The following is a 27,723-nucleotide window of genomic DNA, read 5'->3' as shown; positions in this document are numbered from 1 at the left end:
CAAAAATTCATTTCAGGGGAAGATTCCGTCTTCCATAGGAAGCCTAAAACATCTTCAGTATCTTTCTCTTAGAAAAAATATACTGAATTTTATGATTCCCTTTGAACTTGGGCTATGCACAAATCTTGAGTACTTGAAGCTAAGCCATAACTTTCTAACAGGCGAGTTGCCTCCCAGTATGTCCAATCTTTCCAAACTAGTTGGGTTATGTTTATCTTCCAATAGACTTTCAGGTGAGTTAGTACCACACCTCATTGCCAACTGGACACAATTAACTTCCTTGTCTATAGGTAGCAATAATCTCACTGGAAGGATTCCCTTCGAAATTAGTCTATTGACACAACTTCATAATCTTTACTTGAGAAATAACCAACTTTCAGGTCGCATTCCCTCAAACATTGGGGATCTAAAAAAGTTGTCTAAACTTGACCTTCGGAAAAACCACCTCTCTGGTTTAATTCCTTCAACAATTGGAAATTTGTCGGAGCTTATTGTGCTAGAGCTTTCAGATAACTATCTTAGTGGATCAATACCATTAGAGGTTGGACATTTAAGATCACTATCTGGTGTTTTGATAAATTTCAACTTGCTTCACGAACCTGATACCTTATCAATCTTTTGCAATGTCACATCTCTTTTACACCTCTCTCTAGCACACAACAAAATGAATGGACTTATTCCAAAATGCTTGGGAAACACAAGTCTAATTATTCTGCATCTTGGTAATAATCAGTTTCATGGAGGTATTCCAGAATCACTGTGCAATGCATGTGACCTTCAAAATCTTTCCTTGTTAGGTAACTACATGAGTGGGGTAATTCCAAAGTGTGTGGGAAATTTTAGCAATCAACTCTCAGTCTTGCTTCTTGACCAAAATAATTTTGATGGGCCTATGCATAGAGAGTTTTGTACTAGTTCAACTCCTTTCAAATTCCTTGGCTTATCTGATAATTCTTTGAGCGGTGTTATTCCTCCTTGTTTGGGAAATCTAAGCACAACATTGTCACTACTTGATTTAAGCATGAATCACTTTCATGGAAACATTCCAACAGAAGTGGCAATTGGTGATGTTCTCTATGAACTCAACTTGGATCATAATGAATTTGAAGGGCCTTTACCTCGTACCCTCATCAACTGTACTCATCTCAAAGTTCTAGATGTTGGAAACAATAGGCTAAATGACTCATTCCCACACTGGCTAGATGCTCTTCCACATTTGGTAGTGCTCGTCTTAAGATCTAATCATTTTCACGGAGTGATAGGCAATCCTACCACTAGGCATCCATTCCCTATGTTGCGGGTTTTTGATCTCTCCAACAATCACTTCACCGGACCTTTTCCTGGATATTATTTGTTGCATTTGTCTGGTATTACAAGTAATATTACTTCTGATCTACTGGTAAACTACTCAAATGGCAACTGCACATACGGCTATGAGTGCTCTGCATCACTAGTTGTGAAAGGATTTGAAGCCTTGGTGGAACGAATTCTAAAACTTTACACTAGCATCGACTTATCAAGTAACATGTTCAATGGAGAAATTCCTATTTCCATAGGAAACCTTTATACTCTTAGACTTCTCAATTTGTCTCACAACAGGCTCACTGGCCAAATACCTCCATCAATCGGAGATCTAACTTTGCTCGAGGCTCTAGACATCTCCAACAACCAACTCACTGGGAAGATTCCGTGGCAACTCTCAAACCTTGGATTCCTTGGTGTTCTAAACCTCTCCTATAATCACTTTTCTGGAGCAATACCTCACAGCAGACACCTTGATACATTTGACAACAACTCCTATTTGGGAAACACAGCATTGTGCGGGTTTCCATTGACACTAGAATGTGAAGCTAAAAACCCACCTGTGCACTCAAACAAAGAGGAGGGGGAAGAGGATTCAGGTTTTTTTAATGGATTTTCTTGGCAGAGCGTGACGATAGGATATTGTTGTGCATTTCCATTTGGAGTCTGTGTGGGATATTTTGCTTTGCGATATGGAAAACTCAACTGGTTGTTAAGGAAACTCATATGGAAGAGAGGAAAGGGTTCCAAAACTACTGTTCCAAGAAGACATGGCAGAAGAAGAACAAATTAAATTAAATTTGCAAAGGTAATTACGTACTGCTTTTTCTATTGCATATTATACAACGTTACGTTGTTGCATTTCATAGACCTTAGCTTGTGATTGCAGGCAGATTAAAGGGCAGCGAACGTGCACACAACTTTACACTTCTGAATTGCTTCTACTAATTGGCCATGAGAACCTTACTTGATGGAGTGCAGTACTACTTTTTTAATTTGTATAATTATATGTCTTTTCCCTATTGTTTGTTGTGTTGCTTTCCAGTATTTTAGTATACTCTGCAGATTTGAAGCTATTTTAAAACTGTTATCACAGTGTTTTTTTTTTTTTTTTTTTTTTTTTTTTTTTTTTTTTGTACTTGTTATTTTCAGACCTTTAATTAAAAAAAAAAAAAAAAAAAAAAAAAAAAAAAAAAAAAAAAAAAAAAGAAGACAAAAGGCATGCAGAATCAATGTGTATGTAAAACATACATGATTATTTCTATTTGTTGTAAAACTAACCTATACTTGTATGAATGTTATATCATCACTATTGTCAAAAAGTAAGAGAAACAAGATACATGGAGAAAATCATCAATCTTTTATTATTCATCTTTCAATCAAATATATATATACATGATGTACAAAATTATACTATAACTATAAAGGATGAAGAATTATTATCTTAATATAATACCTCTTAGCTAGTAATGTCCACTTATATTTATTTACAACATTCCTCCTTGAATATTACTATATCATGCTTATTTCACGTAAAAAGTGGCCTAATGAGAAGGTGATGCTTCAAAGAGCCATATATAATGGAAGTTCCCACGGAAGAGAGATTAATGCTAAAGTGATCGAGGAAGTATTTGTCTGAAGAGAATCGGTAGAATCTTCAAATTAAAGATTGAAAGTGTTACTGCCTCATCACATTATTAATAAAAAACTTAGAGGACGGAGTTTTATTATCAAATGGCAATGATCTCAAGGATACCATTACATGGAATCAAAATGATATGGTTTTAAAAAAATTGATTGGAATGATTACCAATATTGATGTAAGTTATGTAAGAATTTATAATGAGAATTATGAAGAACTCAAGCAGAAGCAACAGAGAAAAGGAAAAGAATCAGGAAGCTACTGTTCCATTGAAGAAGCAGTTTACTGTGCTGTAGCTCTTTTATCAAGAAGGCTTGATTCTGATATGTGTTATTCTCTCATTCCTCACTTACATCAATCTAACCATATGAAAAAGCTTTATATACATCAAGATAAGCTGTAACTAATCCTAACAGATTATTCTAACAGCTTCAGAAATCAGTTGGCTTGGCGGTTGATTTTGCTGAGGTTTTAGTATCAGTTAACACCCCCCCCCCCCCCCCTCGCCCCGCAAGCTGGAGTATACAAGCAATGTAAACCCAACTTGGATATGAGACTGCAGAATGTACTGACAGCAAGAGGCTTAGTGAACACATCAACCAATTGATTGGTTGTGGTAACATGTAACAGCCTCAGGACTTGTTTCTGCAACTTTTCTCTTACAAGGTGACAATCTATTTCAATGTGCTTTGTCCTCTCATGGAAGACTGGATTTTCAGCTATGGCAATCGCTGACTTGCTATCACAGTATATCATGGCTGGTGAATCAAGGCTCACTTCTAAGTCTTGCAACAAGTAGATCACCCACTGAACTTCACAGGCTGCTGATGCCAAGGCCCTATACTCAGCTTCAGATGAGCTCCTGGATATAGTGTGCTGCTTCTTTGATTTCCAGGATATCAAGGTGTTGTCAAGAAATATGCAAAAACCAGTTACAGATCTTCTAGTATTTGGACAAGCAGCCCAATCAGAGTCAGAGAATCCTTTTATCATCAGAGAAGATGATGCTGAGAAGAAAAAACCCTGTCCAGGAGCTGATTTGACATATCTTAGCACTCTATGTGCTGCTTGAAGATGTTCATCAGTGGAGCAGTCTAAGAACTGAGACAATTGTTGAGTATCATAGCATATGTCTGGTCTTGTGAGTGTAAGATATAGTAGTTTTCCCACTAGCCTCCTGTATTGAGTAATGTTTTCCAGAGCATTTCCAGTGGTCTTACTGAGTCTAGTTGATGATGCCATAGGTGTTTTAGCTGGTTTGCACTGCAAAAACCCAGTTTCTTCAAGTAATTCTAAAGTGTATTTTCTTTGAGTGACACGTATTCCTTTGCTGCTTCTGGCCACTTCTAATCCCAAGAAGAACTTTAAGGGACCTAAGTCCTTAATATGGAAAACAGTATCCAAATGTTTTTTGATTGCTTGTACTTGATCTATGCTTGGGCTGGCAACAACCACATCATCCACATAAATAAGTAGAGCCACAAAGTCATTGCCTTTCCCTTTGGTAAACAGGGAGGAATCAGATACTGCCTGTTTAAACCCCATGCTCAGAAGTTCTTGGGTGAGCTTCATGTTCCATTGCCTGCTGGCCTGCTTTAATCCATAAAGAGATTTGAGTAATTTGCATACCTGACCTGGTTTTGGAGATGTAAAGCCAGGGGGTAATGTCATGTAGACTTCTTCATTTAACTCCCCATGTAGGAAAGCATTATTCACATCTAGTTGGTGAAGCTCCCAACCTTTGATTGCAGCCACAGCAAGCAACACCCTTATTGAAGTTATTTTTGCCACAGGACTGAAGGTGTTAAGGTAATCCAAGCCTGGTGTCTGAGTATACCCTTTTGCCACTAACCTGGCTTTGTGTCTTTCAATGGTCCCATCTGCTTTTAGTTTAGTTTTGAATATCCACTTGCACCCTATAGGCACTTTGGAGGGTGGTAACTCAGTGATAATCCAAGTGTTGTTGTCCTGCAGTGCAGTGATTTCTGCCTGCATGGCATCTTACCAACATTCCTTCTTGACTGCCTCATTATAAGTCTTTGGCTCTTTGGCATTTAGGGCATTCACTGCAAAGACCTTATAGGCTTCTGAGAGGTTGTCATAGGACATGAACTTTGAAATATCATGTGGAGATGTTCTGCTTGTAACATTCTGACATGTATAGTCACCAAGGTAAGCAGGTCTGACTCTTGTCCTTGATGATCTTCTTGGTTCTGTTGATTGACCTGTATTGCTAGGGTCAGTGTCTTGAACAACTGGTGGTTCAGTTGGGTTTTGTGGGGCAGTTGTGACCTCAGGAGGGGACCAGGCTGTGTCTTCATCATAGTTTAAACATGACACACCATCAGAGGGTAAGACCAGGTTGGATGGCTGGCCCAAGTCATTTTGCTGATTCTAAAAAGGGAAAACATCCTCATTGAAGGAAAGATCTCTTGACAAGAATACTTCCCTGGTGTTGAAGTCAAGTAGTTTATACCCTTTTACCCCATTAGCAAACCCCAAAAGAACACATCTCCTAGCCCTTGGAGAGAACTTATCCCTTTGACAGCTAGGTATGGTGGCAAATGCCAAGCAACCAAAGACTCTAAGATGTTGATATTGTGGTGTCTTGCCAAAGAGAATCTGATATGGTACTTGTTTGTTTAGAGTTGCTGATGGGAGTCTATTTATCAAGTACACTACATGTAGTATACAATCACCCCAGAACTCCTCAGGAAGGTTGGCTTGGAATCTTAGAGCTCTTGCCACAGATAGGATATGTCAATGCTTTCTTTCCACAATGCTGTTTTGCTAAGGGGTATAGACACAAGAAGTTTGGTGAGTTATACCCTTCTTTTGATAGTAATCTTCCATGAGGAATTCCTTTCCATTATCAGATCTGACACATTTGATTCCCTTTCCAAATTGTGTCTTGATCAACTCATAATAGTTCTGAAAAATCTGCCTTGCTTCAGCTTTGCTTCTCATTAGATAAACCCAAGTGGCTCTGCTGTGATCACCCACTATGGTTAAAAAATACTTGTGTCCATAGATGGTTGGAACATGAAAGGGACCCTATATGTCAATATGAATTAAATCAAAACAGCAATTTGTAAAGGATGTACTAGATTGAAAGGGTAATCTCTTTTGTTTGACCATATGGCAACATTCACAAACTGTGGATGCATCATTACAAATCTTACTATCTATAGCATGAAGAGCTTTTATCTTTCCTTCAGAGGCATGCCCTAGTCTAGCATGTCAGTAACTACAAGTATTTACAGTAGGAAAAACAACATACTTGTCTTGAGCAGAAACTGGAAAGGTGAGATGATAGAGGCCCTTCTTCAGCTTAGCCACACCAATCATCTTCCCATGGTGTTGACCCTGTATAACACACTGATCAGATTGGAAGAGGATACTACAACCTGACCCTTTGATTAGTTCCCCTAGGGATATGAGGTTATACTGAAATATAGGAACACAAAGAACATTCCTCAAAACCAGGTTAGCAGACAGGTTTACTGTTCCAATGTGTGAAACCTCTGCATATTGGCCATTTGGAAAATCTACATGGATGCCTTGGACCCTCTTAGATGTATGAAGCAAATGTGCCCTACACACAATGTGATGTGTGGCACCACTATCAATGATCCATTCTGACTCAGATTTAGCAGATTTACCTTCAAGTTGATCATTGGGGATGAAGTTGGCTGCTATAGTGTTGATCTGAGAACTAAGGTCAAGGGGGGTGTTGGCCTTAGCCTTTTCTTGCTGAATGTACTCAAAAAATCTCCTACAATCTTCTTGAGTGAAAGAAGGACTGGTCACTGCATTTTCTTGCACATGACTCTGAACTTGATTAGTTGAACCCATCCCTTTGCTTCTTGGTTTCCAACCTGGGGGGTAGCCATGCTTTTTGTAGCATTTTTCAATTGTATGCCCTGTATATCCACAATAGTTGCATACAGGTTTCTGTTTCTGATTGGGGAAGGACCTCCTACCACTGTTATCTGCCTTTGTGAAGAAGGCATTTGCTCCTGTCATACTGTCCTCCAGGTTGACTGTTTCAATGCTTAATTGTCTCTCTTGTTGTGAGACCATAGAGAAGGCCTCACCAACATCAGGGAGGGGCTTCATTAGCATAATTTGCCTCTTGGTGTTTGCATAATTGTCATTGAAGCCAATTAGGAAGGCAGACAGCATATCATTTTCCAAATAGGCTTTCATTTTATCATACAGATTGGTTCCACATGCACAGTTTGGGGAACATTCACAGCTAGGAATAGGCCTTAAAACAAGAATCTCATCCCACAGCAATTTCAATTGTGTAAAATATTCATTCACAGTGGAGTTACCTTGCCTTGTGTGATGGATTTGAGACTGGATTTCAGCAATTCTAAAGACATCTTGCTGACTGAACCTCTTCTTCAAATCCTTCCATACTCCTTCAGTTGTATTGATCCAGAGTACACTGCTAGCTATGGTGGGAGACACAGCTCTCAGGATCCAAGACAGCAACATGGTATTACATCTTTCCCAGTAATAGAATTTCGGATCGAGCCTGTTTGGAGCAACCACAAGCCCGTTCACAAATGTCATCTTGTTCTTGGATCTCAAGGCCATTTCCATGGCTCTTGCCCAAGAATGGTAGTTGGGCCTTCCCTCCAATTGAGCTGTAACTAGCTGTAGGGTAGGACTTTCATTTGCGTGAAGATGGAGCGGATTTGTTTGATCATTTGGATCGAATCCTCCACTTGATCCTGAAGCAGAGGCAGAACTAGGGTTTTGGTTCTGATTTGGGGCTGAGACTGGGATTGGAGCTGGAATTGAGGCTCAATGTTGCACCATGTTCACTGTAGGTGGACGCCACGCCATTTATGGCTCTGATACCATATGAAGAACTCAAGCAGAAGCAACAGAGAAAAGGAAAAGAATCAGGAAGCTACTGTTCCATTGAAGAAGCAGTTTAATGTGCCGTATCTCTTTTATCAAGAAGGCTTGATTCTGATATGTGTTATTCTCTCATTCCTCACTTACATCATTCTAACCATATGAAAGAGCTTTATATACATCAAGATAAGTTGTAACTAGTCCTAACAGATTATTCTAACAGCTTCAGAAATCAGTTGGCTTGGCAGTTGATTTTGCTGAGGTTTTAGTATCAGTTAACAAGAATAAAAGTTTTAAAAATACAAAAACAAAAAATTAAGATAATTTTTTTAAAGGAAAAATCAAGGTAATTAATCCTACTATAATAATATCTATCTATCCAAAATATCAATATGAACAAAAAATCAAAACAAAAATTTAAAAACACTAATTAAACTTAAAAATCAAATTACCAATACAAGATAAAATGATATCGTTTTAAATTATGGAATATGGTTCTTAATTGAAATGGTAATCAAATTTCATAATTGTGTTTTAAAAATTTGTCAACCAAATAATAACTATAATTTTAATTCTCATTCTTAGTGTGTAAATCCATGAACCAAACACACTTTTAATGTTGTTTGATGTGACTATTTAATCCCATTATGATATTGTTTTTATGATTCTTTTGTGAACACAGGTTCTTTGCACCCCATCTTTGTCATTTATTGTGGAAAAATGAAGAAGAAGATAATACTCCAAATACAAAATTTCTAAGTCATCTAATAACGCCAAAGACCACTGCTTTCGTTTCATTTTCATTAACACTTACAACACGTTTGGTTCACAGAATGAATTTAGAGAGAATAAGAATACTATTCCAGAGGGAATGGAATAGGTAAGGAATATAATAAGAATTGTATTATGTTGTTTGGTTGGTTGAAGGAATAGACTTTAATAATTGTATTCCAGTGTTTGATTGGTTAAAGGAATAGAAATGGAATAGGTTTTAAAGACATAAATACCCTTATACAAAATAATAATAATAATAATAATAATAATAATAATAATAATAATAAATATGATTATGATATACTGAATGTTATATATATATATATATATATATATATATATATATATATATATATATATATATATATATATATATATATATATATATATATATATATATATATAGAGAGAGAGAGGGATGCACTCAGATGCGAATAAGTGCTCAGGAGGGAAATGCGAACGAATCAGCGCGCGACACGTGTCCAGATCTAATAACTTAAAAAAAAATGCGGTGGCATTTTCATAAATAATTGAACATCTAAGTGCAAGTAAAATCACTTACAAGTGCACCTACTTTCACCTATAAGTGCATGTAATTTTGCCTTGTTAGCATTCACTTTCCGCAAACATTCATGCACCTGGATGTGCTTATAACTATATGTGCAACTATTTATAACTATAGGTGCAACTACTTATAACTATAGGTGCACCTACCTTCACCTATAAGTGCATGTAATTTTGCCTTGTTAGCATTCACTTTCCGCAAACATTCATGCACCTGGGTGTGCTTATAACTATATTTGCAACTATTTATAACTATAGGTGCAACTACTTATAACTATAGGTGCACCTACTTTCACCTATAAGTGCATATAATTTTGTCTTGTTAACATTCATTGATCTGAGTTCAGCGGGTAGTAATACCCCTGAAAACCACTCGCAAACATTCATACACATAGGTGCAACTACTTATAACTATGTGTGCAACTACTTAGAACTATAGGTGCAAATACCACTCGCAAACATTCATACACATAGGTGCAACTACTTATAACTATGTGTGCAACTACTTAGAACTATAGGTGCAAATACTTATAACTATAGGTGCAACTAAGTATTGATGCTCAGTGTAAATTTTTACTTGCACCGATAATACATTTTACATGCACTTGTAATACATTTTACTTGCACTTCGATGTTCAATTATTTACGAAAATGCCACCGCGTTTTTTTAAAATATCAGTGTTTCTCATCCATTAGATCTGGACACGTGGACGGACAGAATCCATTCCTATTTCGCGCCTGGGCGAAGCATTCGCACCTGAGTGCGATTATATATATATATATATATATATATATATATATATATATATATATATATATATATATATATATATATATATATAGGCGAGTTTAGGTGCAGCGGTGTCTTACGGTGCGGCGGTGCGGCATCACCAATAGTTCAACAAATATACACCATCAACGTTAGGAAAATATACCGCAAAAAACAGAGGAAAATTAGGTACGCATCACCAAACACACACCATTAGGTGTGAGTAAAAACACCATACACTGTTTGGAAATACACCATTGGGGGTGGTGAGTTATATGGTGCATTTTTTTGGGTCTGTTGTGTATTTTTTGATGTTTTATTGCATTTCATTGTGGTGTGTTTTCCTTACACAGTTGGTGCATATTGTTAACACTGTTGGTGTATTTTGAAATTCCGCCGCACCGCCGCACTGGAAGACCCCGCCGCATTTGAACTTTCTTCTATATATATATATATATATATATATATATATATATATATAAATTTATATTTATATTTATATTTATATACATTCTTCCAATTTATATTTATATACATGTATATGCATGTGTGTGTGTGAGAGAATAACAACAACAATAACAATAATGTAACAATAATAATAATAATAATAATAATAATAATTATTATTATTATTATTATTATTATTATTATTATTATTATTATTATTATTATTATTATTATTATTATTATTATTATTATTATTATTATATACACATACATATTTATATTTATTTTCTCACTTATCCCACATCGGTTGGAGAAGTAAGGAATAGAGCCTTGAGGCTCCTATAAAAGGAGCCTACCTCAAGGCTCCATAATTTCAATTGCAATGCTCATCCGCTAGGCAAGTTTGCAATGCCCAGGCTACTTAATTTAGGAGCCAAGGCTCCATAATTAACGAGTCTTATACAGTTAATATATATATATATACACACACACACATTTTGCAGCGTTTAATACCAAGGCCTCCCCTAGGAATGACTATTCCCCTTGCGAAGGTAATAGCACATTCCTATGCACGTTATTCCCATGACAAAATGGTCCAACCAAACGATGGAATAGGCCTATTCCAATGAATGTTATTTCATTCCTGACACATTCCATGAACCAAACATGCCATTAATTTCTCTACTAGTGTATTATCTGTTTTATTTTTCTTTAATCTTTTTGAAGACAAATATCTTTTCAACTAAATTTTATTTTATTTTGATATTATTTCTTAATTAATTAATTAATTAATTATTGTGTATCAGAAACAGAAAAAAAAAAAAAAGGATAAAACATACTCCGTATTAATTAGTTCACTTATAAATATTCCTATAACATTTTAATTTGGATTCCTAAAACATGTCAACCTATACTTTATTGGGAGAATATCACCTTTTATTAGTTATACTAGTCGCAGGCACGCGCTTTGCGCGAAACGCTATGTCCAACGATAAATTGATGTGTTCTAATTTTTAAATGGTATGATATATAAAAAAAATTTAATAATCAACATGATATAATTATAATTCCAAAATGATAATGACAAATTAAACCATAATAGTACATTATTATAACAAAATATCATATGCATTGTATTAGGCACGGATCAATTATTTAGGTCTATAATAGAACAATCAATTTTGATTGATCTAAAAGAGAAAAGTCAATTTCATCTAAAGCCGGCTTGGCGGAGAAATGGAATAACTCATCTTTCCCGTAAACCTTGTCTTCAAATAGCTTCTCCTCGAGCACACTTGCTTTAATTTAGTCTTGTTGTTGCACTATTACAGCATTATCCAACTCTAAATTTGGATCTTTTAGCAACATTTCTCATTAATTTTCCAGCTCCCCTCAACTTCCCCTTCGATGCTTCCCAATTTTTATATAATAATCTGTTAACATTCTTAGAATATTTTGCTATTGATAGTGAGGCATTTGAATATCTGATTATGTTCATATATAAATATATTAAACTTAATACACTTCCCATTTGTCTGACCCATAACACATTAGCATAGAAAGTTTGATGATTCAATTGCCATGCAGTCAGTGGATGGTGTTTTAATTTCTAGGAAAAATGATTCAACTCAAAGGATATACACAATTAAGCATGATGTTGATCGAGAATTTTGGAACTTCCCTCTATGAAAGATTGACCTTTTCGTCCCCAATAAATGTAAGTGATTTTGAATGTAAAGGTTGATGAGTTGCAAGTCAGAAAAAATACTGTTAGAAACACATAAAATCAATTTCTGATTATGATATTTAGAAAAAATAATAATGTTTTCCAGTTACCCGAGTTTCAGGGGCGGAGTAAGAATTTGTTAGTGCAGAGAGCCCACCATTGCAATGTATTTTATTTTCCTTAGAACTAAATGCATAGTGTTCTAAGAGACAATTTAGCTACCATTTAACTATAATATTTAGACCCTTTTTGTTGTGATGATGTCGGATGAATTCATCTCCAATAATTCAATAAAGAGTAATTTATATAAAAAAAAAAATCCAAAGTTTTAAAGAATAAAAAAGAAATAAAAAAATTACCTTGGAAGCTACAGTACTTTGGAACTCTGGTACTTTGAAAGCTTTTGAATGGGGCAGAGGGGGCAAAAAAAATTACTCCGTATAATATTAATAAAAAAAATTTTATTTTTGGATGGAATAGAGGGGGGCCAAAAAAATATTATAATATTAATAAAACAAATTTTGGGGGGAGGGGGGCGAGGCCCCTGCAACCACAAGGTGGCTCTACCATAGCCAATATGTTATTGAAGGTTGTAACCCGGTTGTGACATTCGGTTTTTAAATTATCTGTAGTGAAAAAATATACTTTATTCTCTAACATATACTACAAAGTGACTAAAACAAACAAATCCAGAGCTTTGAAAACAGATTCACAATCTTGTCTTTCTCTTCATCAGTTTTCGAAAGGAACTTGGAATTTGGAAATGCTTTAGGTTCTGGTTTCATTCGCTTTGGTCTCCGGCAAATTCTTGGTTGGCATCGAAGCAACAGACCGGTCGTGGCAGATCATCATCATCCTTGTCGTTGTTTCGATCGGAGTCGTTTCATTCTCCGCCTTCGTCCTTCACTCCAGTGTCAGCTTCCGACTCTGCCTCGATGTTTCGGTCACCAACTATACCGTGAAGCTAGCTAGTTGAACCATATTCTTCAGCTCTCTCAAGAGCTAAAAACCGAGGCTTTGCTTAGCCTTGGAATTGCAGAAAGGAAAATGGGAAAAGAAGAAGAAATGTATGGTTCTGGTTTTGGAGAGAGAAAATATATTTAAAAAAAATGAAGGGGAAGATGATAGCAGCCACCTGGGGTTGTTTTAGAAAGAAGACAAAAAGAGAAAAGAAAAGTAGGCTATATGGCAAACTTGTAATTTGGTTACAAATTGAGGGTAATTGAAAAGAAAATTTAATCAAAATGTTATATCAAAAAATCTAAGCCACATGATTTTAGATCAATGGTTGATAGGGGTGTCATTTTTTAGGGGTAATTGGCAAACTCACAAATATTAATATAGGGGGATAGGTTGCGCTCTTCAATGATTATTTTACTTTATTTTATTTTATTTTTTTTTGTTTCCGTTGTTCTTCAAGAAAAATGTAATCTAAATCGATCACATTTGCATCCGTGTTTTGAATTGGAGCAGGCCGGGGATAAGAAAGCTATTTTAAGTTTATACCAATTTCATATAAAAACATATGTAAAGATCAGAGATAACAATGTTAATATATATTTAGATAAAGTATTGAAAAGTTGATCATATGTGTATTGTAAAAATATATTGAAAAAAAAAAAAGACAAAAGATACGGATTAATTGTTAAAGTATGAAATTTCTTAGTCCACACATATATATCTCCAAAGACCATTATTGCTTTCAATAATTCATTTTCATCAGTGTCTAATTTTTCTAGTGTGCCTATTCCATCTATTTCATTATGAAATGGTTGTTCTTTCACCCAGGGACGGAGCCAGAAATTAGATTGAGGGGGTGAAGAAGTAGGACAGATTCATAAATTTTTTCCAGTAAAAACGAAACATTAAAACAAAAGAGATCATTTAAAAAAAGAAATAAATTACCTAAGAATTTTTTTTTATAACCATTACTTAAGAAATATAGTTGTAAATATTGTTGGATATGTACAAAAAATGAAACACATCTAAACTTTATAAAAATATTCATAACAAAATATGAAACATAATTAATTTTATAAAATAATTTGAATAGAAAACACATTATAAATATTTAAAAAGTGACTATGTTGAAGTCATAGGAGGACTCAAAAATATCTAAAACTATGTTAATGCAAGGATTTGAGAACCCAAGACATTTCCTATTAACAAACACATGCTTTACCAACTAATCTAACTCCTTACTTGTTAACATTTACTAGTTTTTTTATACTAATACTAAAATCTATACTATATATACATATATACATACAAAAATTATATGTGGGGTGGGGGTAGGGATGGGATGAGGGGGGCAGCTGACCCCTGCCCCTTTAGCTCCGTCCCTGCTTTCACGGTGTGCTTAGTTCAAGAAAAAAGCTTGGAATGAAATTTCATTCTTGTATTTAGACATCATATAGGACTTTTTATTTTCTATATGCCAACTTGATACTACTGCCGTTGGTCTTGTCTTGGCGTCTTGCTATGAGGTTGTCATTTGATAAGTCGTCGCTTTATTCAAAATTACTATTATCAGGAATGTGTTAATCCACATGCAATTAGAATAGTTATTTCAATGAAGGGACCTAGCTAGTATTAGGGTATTTCGTATTCTTGGGCCATTCTCAAGAATAACATATTTTTTTAAATGCTTAATTTAATTTGCCATTACTTGTTTTTGTAATGTATTAGAAATATTTAAAAATATTCTCTCTCTCTGCGCGCGCGAAGGAGTTGTCAAGGTGAAAAATACGCAACAATCTCATCAGTCATTAATTTCGTCTAATCTACTTCGCTTAAAAACAAATACAAAAACATGCACTTGAATTGAAGACACAAAAATGTACATTTGAAGACCAAAATTTTGCACTCGAAGGCATAAAAATGTGCAATCGAAGCAAGTTATGGTACCAAAAAAGGGAAGCTATTCAGCTTAAGTGTTATTGAAGCAATTATCCTTATAAATCGTTAGTAAATCACACAAATTTCCATTAGAAATTTAGTTATAAGTTGTTGATGTAAATAATAAAGTCAAATGTGGAAATGGGCAGAGGTTTACAGTAGCAAAATAATCTTGGGCTAAGGTTTGGAGGAGTAAATGTATGGGATGAGGTTTGCTTGGGCATAGGTTTGAGTAAGGGGAAAATTTGCAGGAGTAGATTTTCATTCTTTGCCTTGCAAATCTCTAGGCATTTATTGTTGCATTAAATGCTTGGGCAGAAGTTTGTGAAAAGGGAATTCCTTGGGCATAGGTTTTGCTTGGGGAAAAGCTTGGGCATATAGGTTTTTCTTAAAGGGGAAAAGCTTGGGCTAAGTTTCTTTTGCTTGAAAAGAAGCATAACATTAAATGCTTGGAATTCTCTAGACTTTTGGGTTGCTATAAATAAGCAACACCTCTGCATGCATTCATTTGGTTTATCCCATCCGAAAAATTACAGTAGCATAGCAAAAATATAGAGAGTAACAACAGAGAGTTATATTTGTAATTCCTATTGTAATATCCTTTTGCCAATACAGAAAATTCTTCTTCAAATTGCCTCCATTTGTGTATAATTTATTTTAAATCTTACATTATAAATATTCTCATTATTTCCAGTCCAAGTTGCTATTGTATTTTGGTGTTCTAAACCGTATCGATCTTAACAAAGTGGCATCAGAACCCGGTTGGTTCATAGATATATTGTTCAGGATTTGAATCAAGAACACTACTTACAATGGCGGCAAAGTATGAGATTGAAAAGTTCAATGGGAACAATTTCTCGTTGTGGAAAATAAGAATGAAAGCAGTTCTCAGGAAAGATAACTGCGTAGCAGCAATTGGAGAAAGACTAGCCGATTTCACTGACGACGCCAAGTGGACAGAAATGGATAGCAATGCTATTTCCAATTGCACTTAGCACTTGCTGATGAAGTTTTGTCAAGTGTGACAAAAAAAGGTACGGCAAAAGAGGTATGAGATACTCTCGTAAATTTGTATGAGGCTAAATCACTGCACAACAAGATTTTCTTGAAGAGAAAGTTATACACTCTCAGGATACATCATCAGTAACTGAGCACATCAACACTCTAAACACTCTATTTTCACAACTCTCGATGTTGAGTTATGAAATAGAAGTGAATGAACGTGCTGAAATCTTACTCCAAAGTCTACCGGATTCATATATATATATATATATATATATATATATATATATATATATATATATATATAAAATCAAATAATTATCAATCTAGTCAACAACAAGGAGGTACTTGTCTTCGATGATATTGCCGCTGCGGTTCTTGAAGAAGATGATAGCTCTGCAATGCTAGTGGTGAAAGGGTTCGAGCAATCCGTGGTAGGAACTGTAAAGTTTTATACGAGCATAGACTTATCAAGTAACATGTTCCATGGAGATATTCCTATTTCCATAGGAAGCCACCCTTATACTCTTCGACTTCTTAATCTGTCTTACAACAGGTTGACGGGCCATATACCTCATCACTCGGAGATCTAACTTTGCTTGAGGCCTTAGACATCTCCAACAACCAACTCACAGGGGAGGTTCCGTGCCAACTCTCAAATCTTGAATTCCTCGGTGTTCTAAACCTCTACTACAATGAAAAATTGATTCTCAAAGTATACCCACGTAGTTGGAAAAACTAGAGTTGCGAAGGCTTATAAGAAGCATTTGTCTTACATTGAAAAGTGATATTGTTTGCACTAGTATATATGCAATTCTCTTTTTAGAAAAAATTGAATTGTATAGTAGAGATTCCCTTTCGCGTGCAATGTAGTTACTTCTCCGTCACCAACATGACACTTGCATTCATTTTGAGCTGATTTAAATTAAGAATAATGTGATGAGTTCATATGATACATGCATGATATAACTATTGATTCCAACTCCTTGGGGTATATATAAATGCATGTTGTGTCTAATATTTTATATCTCCTTTTTCTTCTTCCCAAAAATGTTAAATCCCCAATTCCAAAGGCTTTATATCTCATTTTTTCAGTTTACTAATGTTGACGCTAAATTTATCGTAGCTTAAATGCCCAAAAATTAATTAATTGAGAAGTTTTTGTCTTAATATTGTGTAAAAGTAATTAATTAATATTGTCTAGAAGAGAGATCGAATTTTGTCTTAAGACCTAACAAAATCTTAAAGAAGAAATGTAAACGGGGATTAGTCTGAGTATGATACGGGTTTAAAGGTACATCTTACTATTAGGGCTTGTTCAGGACACCTCGTGATCTAATTCAAAAAAGAACAAATGTAATGAAGGGATGGCAATCATGGGATAGTAGTTAGAGAAAGCAGAGACGACATTACTCCATTAATGAAAATGAATGTAAAGAAACTCTGCAGATTAGACGAAATCATTCAATTCATTGTAAATTAATTATTTTTTTCACATCTACAAAAATTAATTATTTTTTTCACATAATCATTCACTGTAAATTCAATTTATTATATATAGGATCACATTGCTTCTCATCAATCACTTTATTGAATTACTATTAATTAAAAATCATGATGAGAATCTCCATTGCTAATCCTTTATTCTTCTTCAAAATACTTTCTTCGTTATCTATCTCCATCTCGTATTTCAGCAAATTTCCCATCCAGGCATCAAGAGGTAGTGAGTTTAGAAAGATTTGTGGATTGCTTAATTGCCATTATCTGCATTTTGAATTTTGACAGCAACAATGCAATCTCAGCACTTTTCGAGCCAGTTTTTTCTTCTTCAAACGATTCACCCAGACTCAACCACTGTTTCATTTCCTTCCATAATGTTGAAGACTCTCATACTTTGAGATTTTGACTAGTCTACTTCCCTCATAGAGGCTAGACCTTTGCTTACTTTCCCCACACCCCGATCCGACAAAGTATCTGGAAAGATGTAAAACATGGTAACTCAACCCAAATATAGAGCTTTTACTTATTACTGCGCACAAAGAGCCCCTCACTTAGTATCTGGAAAGATGTAAAACATGGTAACTCAACCCAAATATAGAGCCTTTACTTATTACTGCGCACAAAGAGCCTCTCACTTTGAGAGGTTGCTCCACACTGCCGTTAGTGAGACTCGATTCATGGTCATTCTTCCCAAACTTCACTCCAGTTGAGCTGTATATGCGGACTGAGTCGATCCTAATCATGTGCGATCAGGACGACGGCACAGGGCCTCAATTTTCTAAAAAAAATATGTTATACATAATCCCCTAAACTCGAAACTTTCAATCTTTACCAAGCTTGTTTTAATATTATAGGACGCCTTGATTTTAGGATTTATTTTCCCATGATCAATACATTCTCGTGGTCAACACGTAATGTATGGTAGTTGAGCATGTAAACAATTTCAACACCTCCATTTATACACCTATGCATGTTCCCATTTATTTTGCATTTTGATTTGTGAGAATACATGCACAACACACCTACTGTACCTCATGTTCCCATTTTTGTTTTAGACTTTAAATTGTTTTGTGACAATACAAATTAAAGCAATGTGGCCCATCATGTTCCCATTTATTTTGCATTCCCATTTAACCATAACTTACTTTGGTTCATAATCAACATAAATAACATGCCAATTAACATTAGTACGTACAAAAATTAAATAATAATTTTTGTACCAACAGTCCATGCATACATTTGTGTTGATCATGATCTCAATTATACCAATTGTCAAATTACCAATTAGAAGAGAGTATTTTGTCTGATTGTACATTGTAAGACAAATTTAAAGAACAAACATGACGAAGGGATGAAATAGTGATATTATATTAGTGAAAATGAAAATAAAGAAACTTGGGAGATCAGACGACCAAAAGAGTCTTTCACCTTCATATTAACCTACCCTACCTCCTATCCTTATCCACATATATATATATTAATTATTTTTCCACATTGGCATTCCCTCTAAATCCGCTATATATAGGATCACATAGAAGCATTACTTCTCATCAATCACTTTATTGATTACTATTAATTCAACCATGCTGAGAATCTCCATTTTCACTCTTCTTTTTCACATCCTTTGTTTGCTTACCGCAGTAAACACCGCACCCTTACATGCAAACAAAGAAGAAGCTGAAGCTCTCTTACAATGGAAAAACAATGGCCTATCATCATCATCATCTACTTCCTTACTGGATTCCTGGTCTGCCTACAACCTCATACATGTGTGCAGTTGGGAGGGTATTATCTGCAACTCTGCTGGTTCGGTTTCAGAGCTGAATCTACCTCATCGAAACATCAAAGGTACACTTGAACCGCTCCACTTTTCCTTACTTCCTAATCTTACTGCCATCAACCTTAAGAACAACAGTTTCAGCGGAGCGATACCATCTGCTATGGACCATCTCCTTAAGCTCACTTTTCTGGACTTGAGCAATAACAACTTCACGGGTGCAATACTGTTGGATTGATTGCGGCTCAACAAACACTTCTACTCACTATGAACTGATTGGAACAGAGAGCAGGAGAAAGGAAACCATCACCTGTTTATTCATGGAACCGTTTTTTTCTCTTACAGCAGCCAAAGGAAAGAATAGAACAGTATATATAAACGAAGGGGGAAGCTAGCTGACAATTATAACTGACAAAAGATTGGAAAAGACTACAAAGCCCTTGTCAATATATTGATAGTCCATCACCCCCCCTTAAGCTGGAGCATGAATGTTATGAAGGCCCAGCTTAGAATGGAAAGTATGAAAAGCTGGCAGGGGCAGAGACTTTGTAAATCCATCTGCAATCTGCTGATGAGATGGAATTGGCAACAATCTGATGAGTCCTTCTTGCACCTTCTGCCTAACAATGTGGCAGTCAATTTCAATGTGTTTGGTACGTTCGTGGAAGACAAAATTCTCCCCTATGGCAATAGCAGACAAATTATCACAGAATAAAGTAGTTGGCTTGGAAAAAGTGATGCTCAGATCTGCTAATAGATAGTGAAGCCACTGAATTTCACACACAGTGGATGCCAAAGCTCTATACTCAGCCTCAGAAGAAGATTTTGATACTGTGGGTTGCTTCTTAGTCCTCCAAGAAATCAAGGCTTCACCAAGATAGATACAGTAGCCAGTGGTAGATTTCCTAGTTTCTGTGCAGTTTGCCCAATCAGAGTCAGAAAAGCTTTGTAAAGTGAGCTGGTTATTTGCAGAGTATAGAAGTCCCTTGCCAGGGGATCCCTTTAGATATCTGAGTATCCTGTGAGCAGCTATCAAATGAGCATCTCTAGGTTTATCAACAAACTGGCTCAGTTGTTGAACAGCATGGGAAATGTCAGGCCTTGTATTGGTTAGATAAAGAAGTTTACCAATCAATCTTCTATATATCTCAGGATTATCAATCAATGTACCATCTGAACTTGTGAGCTTCTGGCCTGTAATGGCAGGAGTTGATGCAGGTTTGGCCTCCAAAAAGCCATTCTCCTTCAAGATCTCTAAAGTATATTTTCTTTGACAAATGTTGATGCCAGCAGAAGACCTAAAAGCTTCAATGCCTAGAAAATAATTCAAGTGACCAAGATCCTTTATCTTGAAGGAGTCATCCAAAAATAGTTTGAGTTCATGAATCTGAGATGGATTAGTTCCAGCCACCAAGATGTCATCCACATATACAAGTAAAGCTGTGAAAGAGGTCTCTGTAGTTTTAGTAAACAATGAGGGATCTGCTGTGGATTGAAGAAAACCAATAGATTTTAAAGCAGTTGTTAATTTAGCATTCCATTGTCTGCTGGCTTGTCTCAATCCATATAAAGATCTCAGAAGTCTGCATACTTTCTTGGAGTCATTACTTTGGAAACCAGGGGGCAAGACCATGTAAACTTCCTCCTCTAAGTCTCCATGCAAAAAGGCATTATTAATGTCTAATTGTTGGATATCCCAACCTTTTGCAACTGCCACAGCTAGGAAAGTCCTGATTGTGGTCATCCTGGCCACTGGTGAGAAGGTTTCTGTGTAATCAACACCAAGTTGTTGAGTGTAACCTTTGGCAACAAGTCTAGCTTTATATCTCTCAATTGTTCCATCTGCCCTATGTTTTATCTTGTAAACCCATCTACAGCCAATAGGGCTTTTCCCTTTAGGCAAATCTGTCAAAATCCATGTGTTATTGGCAACCAAAGCCTCTATCTCTTTTTCCATTGCTTTCCTCCAAGGCTCATGTTGAACAGCCTCTTGATAGGATTGTGGTTCATGGACTGATGAGATAGAAGCAGCACATATCTTATGATAAGGAGAAAGGGAATCATAGGACATGACCTTATCTAGTGAATGAGGAGATGTCATCTTCTTAGTATTGTCCTTCACCATGGACTGACAACAATAGTCCTGTAGTTTGGTGGGAAGAGTTCTGACTCTTCCAGATCTTCTAGGCTGCAAATGATTGTCACACTCTTCTGAAGGATTCTCTTCTAACACTGTCTCATCACAAGCATCAGTGGGCAAGTTATTTTCCATGATACTATCTGTGTGCTCACTTTCAGTTGAATCTGGTGTGGAGTTTGGACTTGTATGCCTCTCTATAGATCTCATAGGCATGAGCTCAGCATCAGCTGATATGGGGACCAAGGGCAGAGAAGGATTAAACCTCTGGGCTTGAAGAGTCTCAGATCTGGTTGCTGAACTGCTTTCCTTAAGGGGATAGACTTCTTCATAAAACTGAACATCCCTGGAAATAAACACAGATTGATCAACAATATCATAAAGTATATAACCCTTGACATGAGCTGGGAACCCCAGGAAAACACACTTTCTAGCCCTGGGCATCAACTTGTTTCTTCCTTGTGAAATGGTGGCCCCAAAGCATAAACAACCAAAAGCCTTAAGCTGATCATAGCAAATTTCTTTCCCAAACATAATCTCATAAGGGGATTTGCCACTGTTTACAGGAGTTGGCAATCTATTTATGAGGTATGTAGCATGTAGAACACATTGACCCCAAAACTCCATAGGTAAGCCAGATTGGAACCTCAGTGCCCTTGCTACATTAAGAAGGTGTTGATGTTTTCTCTCTGCAATACCATTATGCTGAGGAGTATGCACACAAGATTTTTGATGAACAATTCCCTTCTCAGCCAAGAAAGTGTCCATAAAGAATTCACTCCCATTATCTGTCCTTATCATTTTGATTTTTGCTGAGAACTGTGTCTCCACATAATTGTAAAATTTCTGAAACAAGGCCTTTACTTCTGATTTATTTTTCATTAGATGCAGCCAAGTAAAACGACTATGATCATCCACAATTGTCAAAAAATAGTGTTCTCTCTTCAAAGAGGCAATGGCAAAAGGTCCCCATACATCCATATGCACCAAATCAAAACAGTTTTCAGCTTTTGATATACTAATAGGAAAAACAGATTTTTTGTGTTTAGCAAAATGACAAATGTCACAAACCAAATCACTAGCCTTATGAGACTGAGTGTGTTTTATTCCATTCAAAAATTGAATTTTATTCATGGGATAATGTCCCAGCCTGTTATGCCACAATTGTAGGCTTACACTACTACACAGACTACTGAGAACATTATCAAGCTGCTGAACTCTTCTCTTTGCAGGGGGGTCTTTAAGCAAGTATAATCCACCTTTTTCTTCAGCAAAGCCATTCATCATCCCATATGGACCCTGGATATGGCAGGATTTAGCAGTCATAATGATTTTGCAACTCCCTTGTTTTGTCAATTTGCTAGTGGACACAATATTGAAAGCAAAAGATGGAATATGCAACACATCTTCCAACAGCAAATTAGGATGAATCCTGATGTCTCCTATGTGAGTCACCTCCACTGATTTTCCATTAGGTAACTTAACAGATGTATCATAGGTTTTGTGATAGCTTTCAAAATAGTCTAGGGAACAAGTAATATGGTCTGTTGCTCCTGAATCTAGAATCCATATAGTAGAAGAATTCAGAATAGAATTAACAAGAGAGTTAGAAATGGACCTGCCTTTCTCAGATTCTTCTGGCAGTTTCTTGAAGTCTGACTTCATTCCAGACTTGCTTATTGTCATAGCAGCACTAGTAGAGGCTTGATGTCCTTGGTTTTGATTTTGCAATAAGGACACTAGCCTCTGAAACTGATCAGCAGACAAGCCTATATCTCCAACCTGGTTCACTGATCCACTGGATGTCTGTTGATAGTCCTGACCCTGCCTGTTCTTAGCCTTGTAACCAGGTATCCAACCAGGGGGATATCCATGCTTCTTGTAGCATTTATCTATGGTGTGTCCAAGCATATTACAGTAGGTACACTTTGGTACATTCTTTCCCCCACTGTTATTAAACTTCTTCTTATTATATGAGGCTGACACTGCCACTATATTCTGATCATCTGTGCTTTGAATCGGATTGCTTTCAACAGCATTAGAATGCATAATTTCATTGTTTCTATGACCAGCAGAGCCATTAAGCTTTCTTTCTAATTTCAGGGCCATATTCAATACCTTCTCCACTGTTGGAATAGGATCCATCACTAATACTCCAGATTTCATAGTTTCAAACTCATCACTTAGACCCTCCAGAAACCTAATAACCTGATCATCCTCTTTATCCTTCCTTATTTTACTCATAAGACTACAGGAACATTTAGGTAGACACTCACAGGCATAGGTCTCATTGCATTCAATTTCTCCCATAGAGCATTGCATTTAGTAAAGTATTCGTTAATAGTCATAGTACCTTGCACATTTTTGTAAATCTCATTCTGAACCTCTGCGATTCTGTGCGGATCAGCCTGTGAGTACCTCCTCATGAGAGCCTTCCAAATGTCTTCCGCATTCTCGAAGTATAGAACGCTCTCAGCTATGGTCGAATTCAAGGACTTCAATATCCAGGAACACACTATATCGTTACATCTCTTCCAGACGGCAAACCTACTGTCTCCTTCACCTGGATTCGGAATGTCGCCGTTCACGAATCCGAACTTATTTTTCACTCCCAGCGCCATCTTCATGGACCTGCTCCATGATGCATAATTGCACTCAGACAAGGGAGGAGAGACTAAAATTAGGTTAGGATTTTCCGTAATATGAAGATATAACGGATCGTCAAACTCATCCGTTCGATAAATCGAACTGCGATTGGAGGAATTTGGATTCTGATTGATCGGAGTTTCTGCATTTCCGGTCGGAGCTTCCTCGCCGGCTTCAGCATTCATTACGACAGCAGCGGCATAGGAACGGCGTCGCTCTGATACCATGTTGGATTGATTGCGGCTCAACAAACACTTCTACTCACTATGAACTGATTGGAACAGAGAGCAGGAGAAAGGAAACCATCACCTGTTTATTCATGGAACCGTTTTTTTCTCTTACAGCAGCCAAAGGAAAGAATAGAACAGTATATATAAACGAAGGGGGAAGCTAGCTGACAATTATAACTGACAAAAGATTGGAAAAGACTACAAAGCCCTTGTCAATATATTGATAGTCCATCAAATACCAGCAGAGGTTGGGCAGTTGACAGAGCTTCAGTACTTGAGCTTTTTCAGAAACCGTTTGACCGGTGTTATTCCATTTGAAATTAGCAATCTTCAAAACTTGAGGTATCTTGATCTAGGAGTGAATAATCTGGGAACTCCGAATTGGTCCAAATTCCGCGGTATGCCTTGGTTGACACATCTCAATCTCCGGCATAATAAGCTCACTTTGGATTTCCCAAATTACTGGATAGCAAATTGCCCAAATCTTTCTTATCTTGATTTGTCAATAAACCATTTTACTGGCCAAATCCCCAAGTTTGCGTTTTCCAAGCTACAAAACTTAGAGCATCTTGATCTCCGAAACAATTTATTTCAAGGGCCACTTCCCTCCCGTCTTACCAACTTGACCAAACTTAAACTTCTTCGCCTTTCAAATAACAACCTTTCTGGCACAATTCCGGATGAAATTGGTTCCATGATCAGTCTTCGGGTCCTAAAACTTTTCAATAATTCATTTCATGGCAGGATTCCACCTTCCATAGGAAATCTAAAACATCTTCAATATCTTGCTCTTGGAAAGAATCTATTGAATTATACAATTCCTTCTGAACTTGGCCTGTGCACAAATCTTGAGTTCTTGTATCTGCAGTATAACTCTCTAACAGGAGAATTGCCTGCTACTATGTCCAATCTCTCCAAGCTAGTTATCTTACAGCTAGACGTTAATAAACTCTCAGGTCTGTTATTACCACAACTCATTGCCAACTGGACACAATTGAATATCTTTTCTATAGAAAGCAATTTTTTCACTGGAAGAATTCCCTCTGAAATTAGTTTATTGACACAACTTCAATATCTTGATCTTGGAAAGAATCTATTGAATTATACAATTCCTTCTGAACTTGGCCTGTGCACAAATCTTGACAACTTGTATCTGCAGAATAACTTTCTAACAGGAGAATTGCCTGCTACCATGTCCAATCTCTCCAAGCTAGTTATCTTACAGCTAGACGTTAATAAACTCTCAGGTCTGTTATTACCACAACTCATTGCCAACTGGACACAATTGAATACCTTTTCTATAGAAAGCAATTTTTTCACTGGAAGAATTCCCTCTGAAATTAGTTTATTGACACAACTTCAATATCTTGATCTTGCCGATAACCAGCTTTCAGGTCACATTCCCTCAAACATTTGCAATGTCACCTCCCTGGAAGGCATTTCACTAGGATTTAACAAACTGAATGGAGTTATTCAAGAATGTTTGGGAAACGCCACTGCTCTATATCTTTTGGATCTTAGGGAGAATCAGTTTCACGGAGGTTTTCCAGAGTCACTATGCAACGCACCCGACTTCCAATATCTTAGCTTGTCAAGCAATTACCTGAGTGGTGAAATTCCAAATTGTGTGGGAAACTTCAGCAGCCAACTCTCACAACTCAGTCTTGCCAATAATCTTTTTCATGGAGCTGTGCCCAAAGATTTCTGCAGTAGCTCAACCCCTTTCAATGTACTTGACCTATCCAATAATTCTTTGAGTGGTGTCATTCCTTCGTGTTTAGGAAATCTAAGCTCTACATTGTCACTACTGGATTTAAGCATGAATAACTTTCAAGGGAGCATTCCAGAAGAAGTGACGAAAAAGGGCAATGTTCTGAAAACTCTCAACTTGAATGATAATGAATTTGAAGGGCCTCTGCCCCGTACTCTAATCGACTCTACTGATCTCCAAGTCCTGGATGTTGGAAACAACAAGCTAAATGACTCATTCCCACACTGGTTAGATGCTCTTCCGAATCTGGTAGTGCTCGTCTTAAGATCTAATCATTTCTGTGGAGAGATAAGCAATCCTACCACCAAGTTCCCATTCCCTATGTTGCGAGTTTTTGATCTCTCCCACAATTACTTCACTGGACCCTTGCCTGAATATTACTTGTTGCATTTTACTGGGATAATAAATAATATTATTCCTTCTGGTTTAGATGTAGCAAACATTAAAGGCAACATATCCTACACTTATATATCCTCTGCAACACTAATGGTGAAAGGGAAAGAGGCATCCGTCAAACGGATTCTAAAGCTTTACACGAGCATCGACTTATCAAGTAACATGTTCCATGGAGAGATTCCTGTTTCCATAGGAAACCTTTATACTCTTCGGCTTCTTAATCTGTCTCACAACAGCCTCACTGGCAATATACCATCATCATTGGGAAACCTAACTTTGCTGGAGGCATTAGACATGTCTTGCAATCAACTGATTGGGAAGATTCCATGGCAAGTGTCCAAGCTTGGATTTCTTGAAGTACTAAACCTCTCCTATAATCATTTATATGGAGAGATACCGCGCAGTGGACAACTTGATACATTTGGCAATGATTCCTATATGGGAAACACAGCATTGTGGGGTTTTCCATTGACACTAGAATGTGAAGCTAAAAACCCACCAGTGCACTCAAAAGAAGAGGATGATGAAGAGGATTCAGGTTTTTTTAATGGATTTTCTTGGCAGAGCGTGACGATAGGGTACTGTTGTGCATTTCCATTTGGAGTTTGTGTGGGATATTTTGGTCTGCGATATGGAAAACTCAACTGGTTGCTAAGGAAACTCACATGGAAGAGAGGAAAGGGTTCCAAAAATGCAGTTCCAAGAAGGCATGCTAGAACAATAAACTAAATTTGCAGAGTTGCGAAGGTAATTAAATTAAATTAAATTAAAGCTTCATCCTTTAATTTTGGTTTCAAAATTCCAACTTTACAATTCAATTTCTTCAGTGGCATTAACTATTACATAGTATATGTTACCTTATTACATACAGAAGGCTTTTTTGATTGCAGATTAAAGGAGCAGCGTGCGCACAAGTAGTATACCTTACACTTCTCAACTGCTTCTACTTATGGAGTACTACTTCTGTATTAATTATTATATGGCTTTTCCCTATTGTTTGTTGTGGTGTTTAATTTTCTAGTATTTTAAGGCTTGTTTTAAACGTCAAAAAAATTATTAGATCGAAAGCAATAATGTAGAATCAATGTGAACGACATGCATGATTATTACTAATATCTTAATTATGTGCTTTAATTTATAATGATTATTGTGTTTCGTTCTAAATATCATCTTCTCCTAGAAGAATCTAACTTAGAACCTTATAATTATCAAACCAATTATTCGACCAACTTGCATTATTATTAGAAATGTTATTGTTTGCCCGCACAGG

At 36.4% G+C, this 27,723-nt stretch overlaps 2 protein-coding genes across 6 annotated transcripts; both read left to right on the top strand.

Annotated features, from left to right (window-relative positions):
* Positions 1–145: 145 nt before the first annotated feature.
* LOC109158264 (receptor-like protein 12) lies at positions 146–27,321 on the top strand. 4 transcript variants are annotated; one of them, XM_019306170.1, is made up of 2 exons: positions 146–2,110; positions 27,201–27,321. In XM_019306170.1, exon 1 carries the CDS (start codon positions 179–181, stop codon positions 2,093–2,095), a length of 1,917 nt encoding a protein of 638 aa, XP_019161715.1. In that variant the 5' UTR covers positions 146–178; the 3' UTR covers positions 2,096–2,110; positions 27,201–27,321. The 4 variants fall into 4 exon arrangements, with proteins under 4 accessions (XP_019161715.1, XP_019161712.1, XP_019161714.1 ...); XM_019306167.1 differs by lacking the exon at positions 27,201–27,321 and adding an exon at positions 2,192–2,229; XM_019306169.1 differs by lacking the exon at positions 27,201–27,321 and adding an exon at positions 2,172–2,205.
* Positions 18,915–27,613, top strand: LOC109158263 (receptor-like protein 12). Of its 2 annotated transcripts, XM_019306166.1 has the most exons (4): positions 18,915–19,496; positions 24,522–25,699; positions 25,895–27,200; positions 27,344–27,613. In XM_019306166.1, the coding sequence occupies exons 1-3, from the start codon at positions 19,080–19,082 to the stop codon at positions 27,180–27,182; spliced, it is 2,883 nt and encodes a 960-aa protein (XP_019161711.1). In that variant the 5' UTR covers positions 18,915–19,079; the 3' UTR covers positions 27,183–27,200; positions 27,344–27,613. The 2 variants fall into 2 exon arrangements, with proteins under 2 accessions (XP_019161711.1, XP_019161710.1); XM_019306165.1 differs by having other exon boundaries at positions 18,916–19,496; positions 24,522–27,200.
* Positions 27,614–27,723: the final 110 nt, after the last annotated feature.

The sequence above is a fragment of the Ipomoea nil genome, unplaced genomic scaffold (genome assembly GCF_001879475.1).
Source record: "Ipomoea nil cultivar Tokyo-kokei standard unplaced genomic scaffold, Asagao_1.1 scaffold2805, whole genome shotgun sequence".
In the NCBI taxonomy this organism is placed as follows: domain Eukaryota; kingdom Viridiplantae; phylum Streptophyta; class Magnoliopsida; order Solanales; family Convolvulaceae; genus Ipomoea; species Ipomoea nil.
This window is presented reverse-complemented; position numbering and strand designations above follow the sequence as displayed.

Excerpts from the sequence above, each read along its gene's own strand:
- LOC109158264 (XM_019306170.1), top strand. The coding sequence starts at position 179 with ATGTCCAATCTTTCCAAACTAGTTGGGTTATGTTTATCTTCCAATAGA.
- LOC109158263 (XM_019306165.1), top strand. The coding sequence starts at position 19,080 with ATGCTGAGAATCTCCATTTTCACTCTTCTTTTTCACATCCTTTGTTTG. Across the intron at positions 19,497-24,521 it reads ATAACAACTTCACGGGTGCA|ATACCAGCAGAGGTTGGGCA; the intron begins ATACTGTTGGAT and ends ATAGTCCATCAA.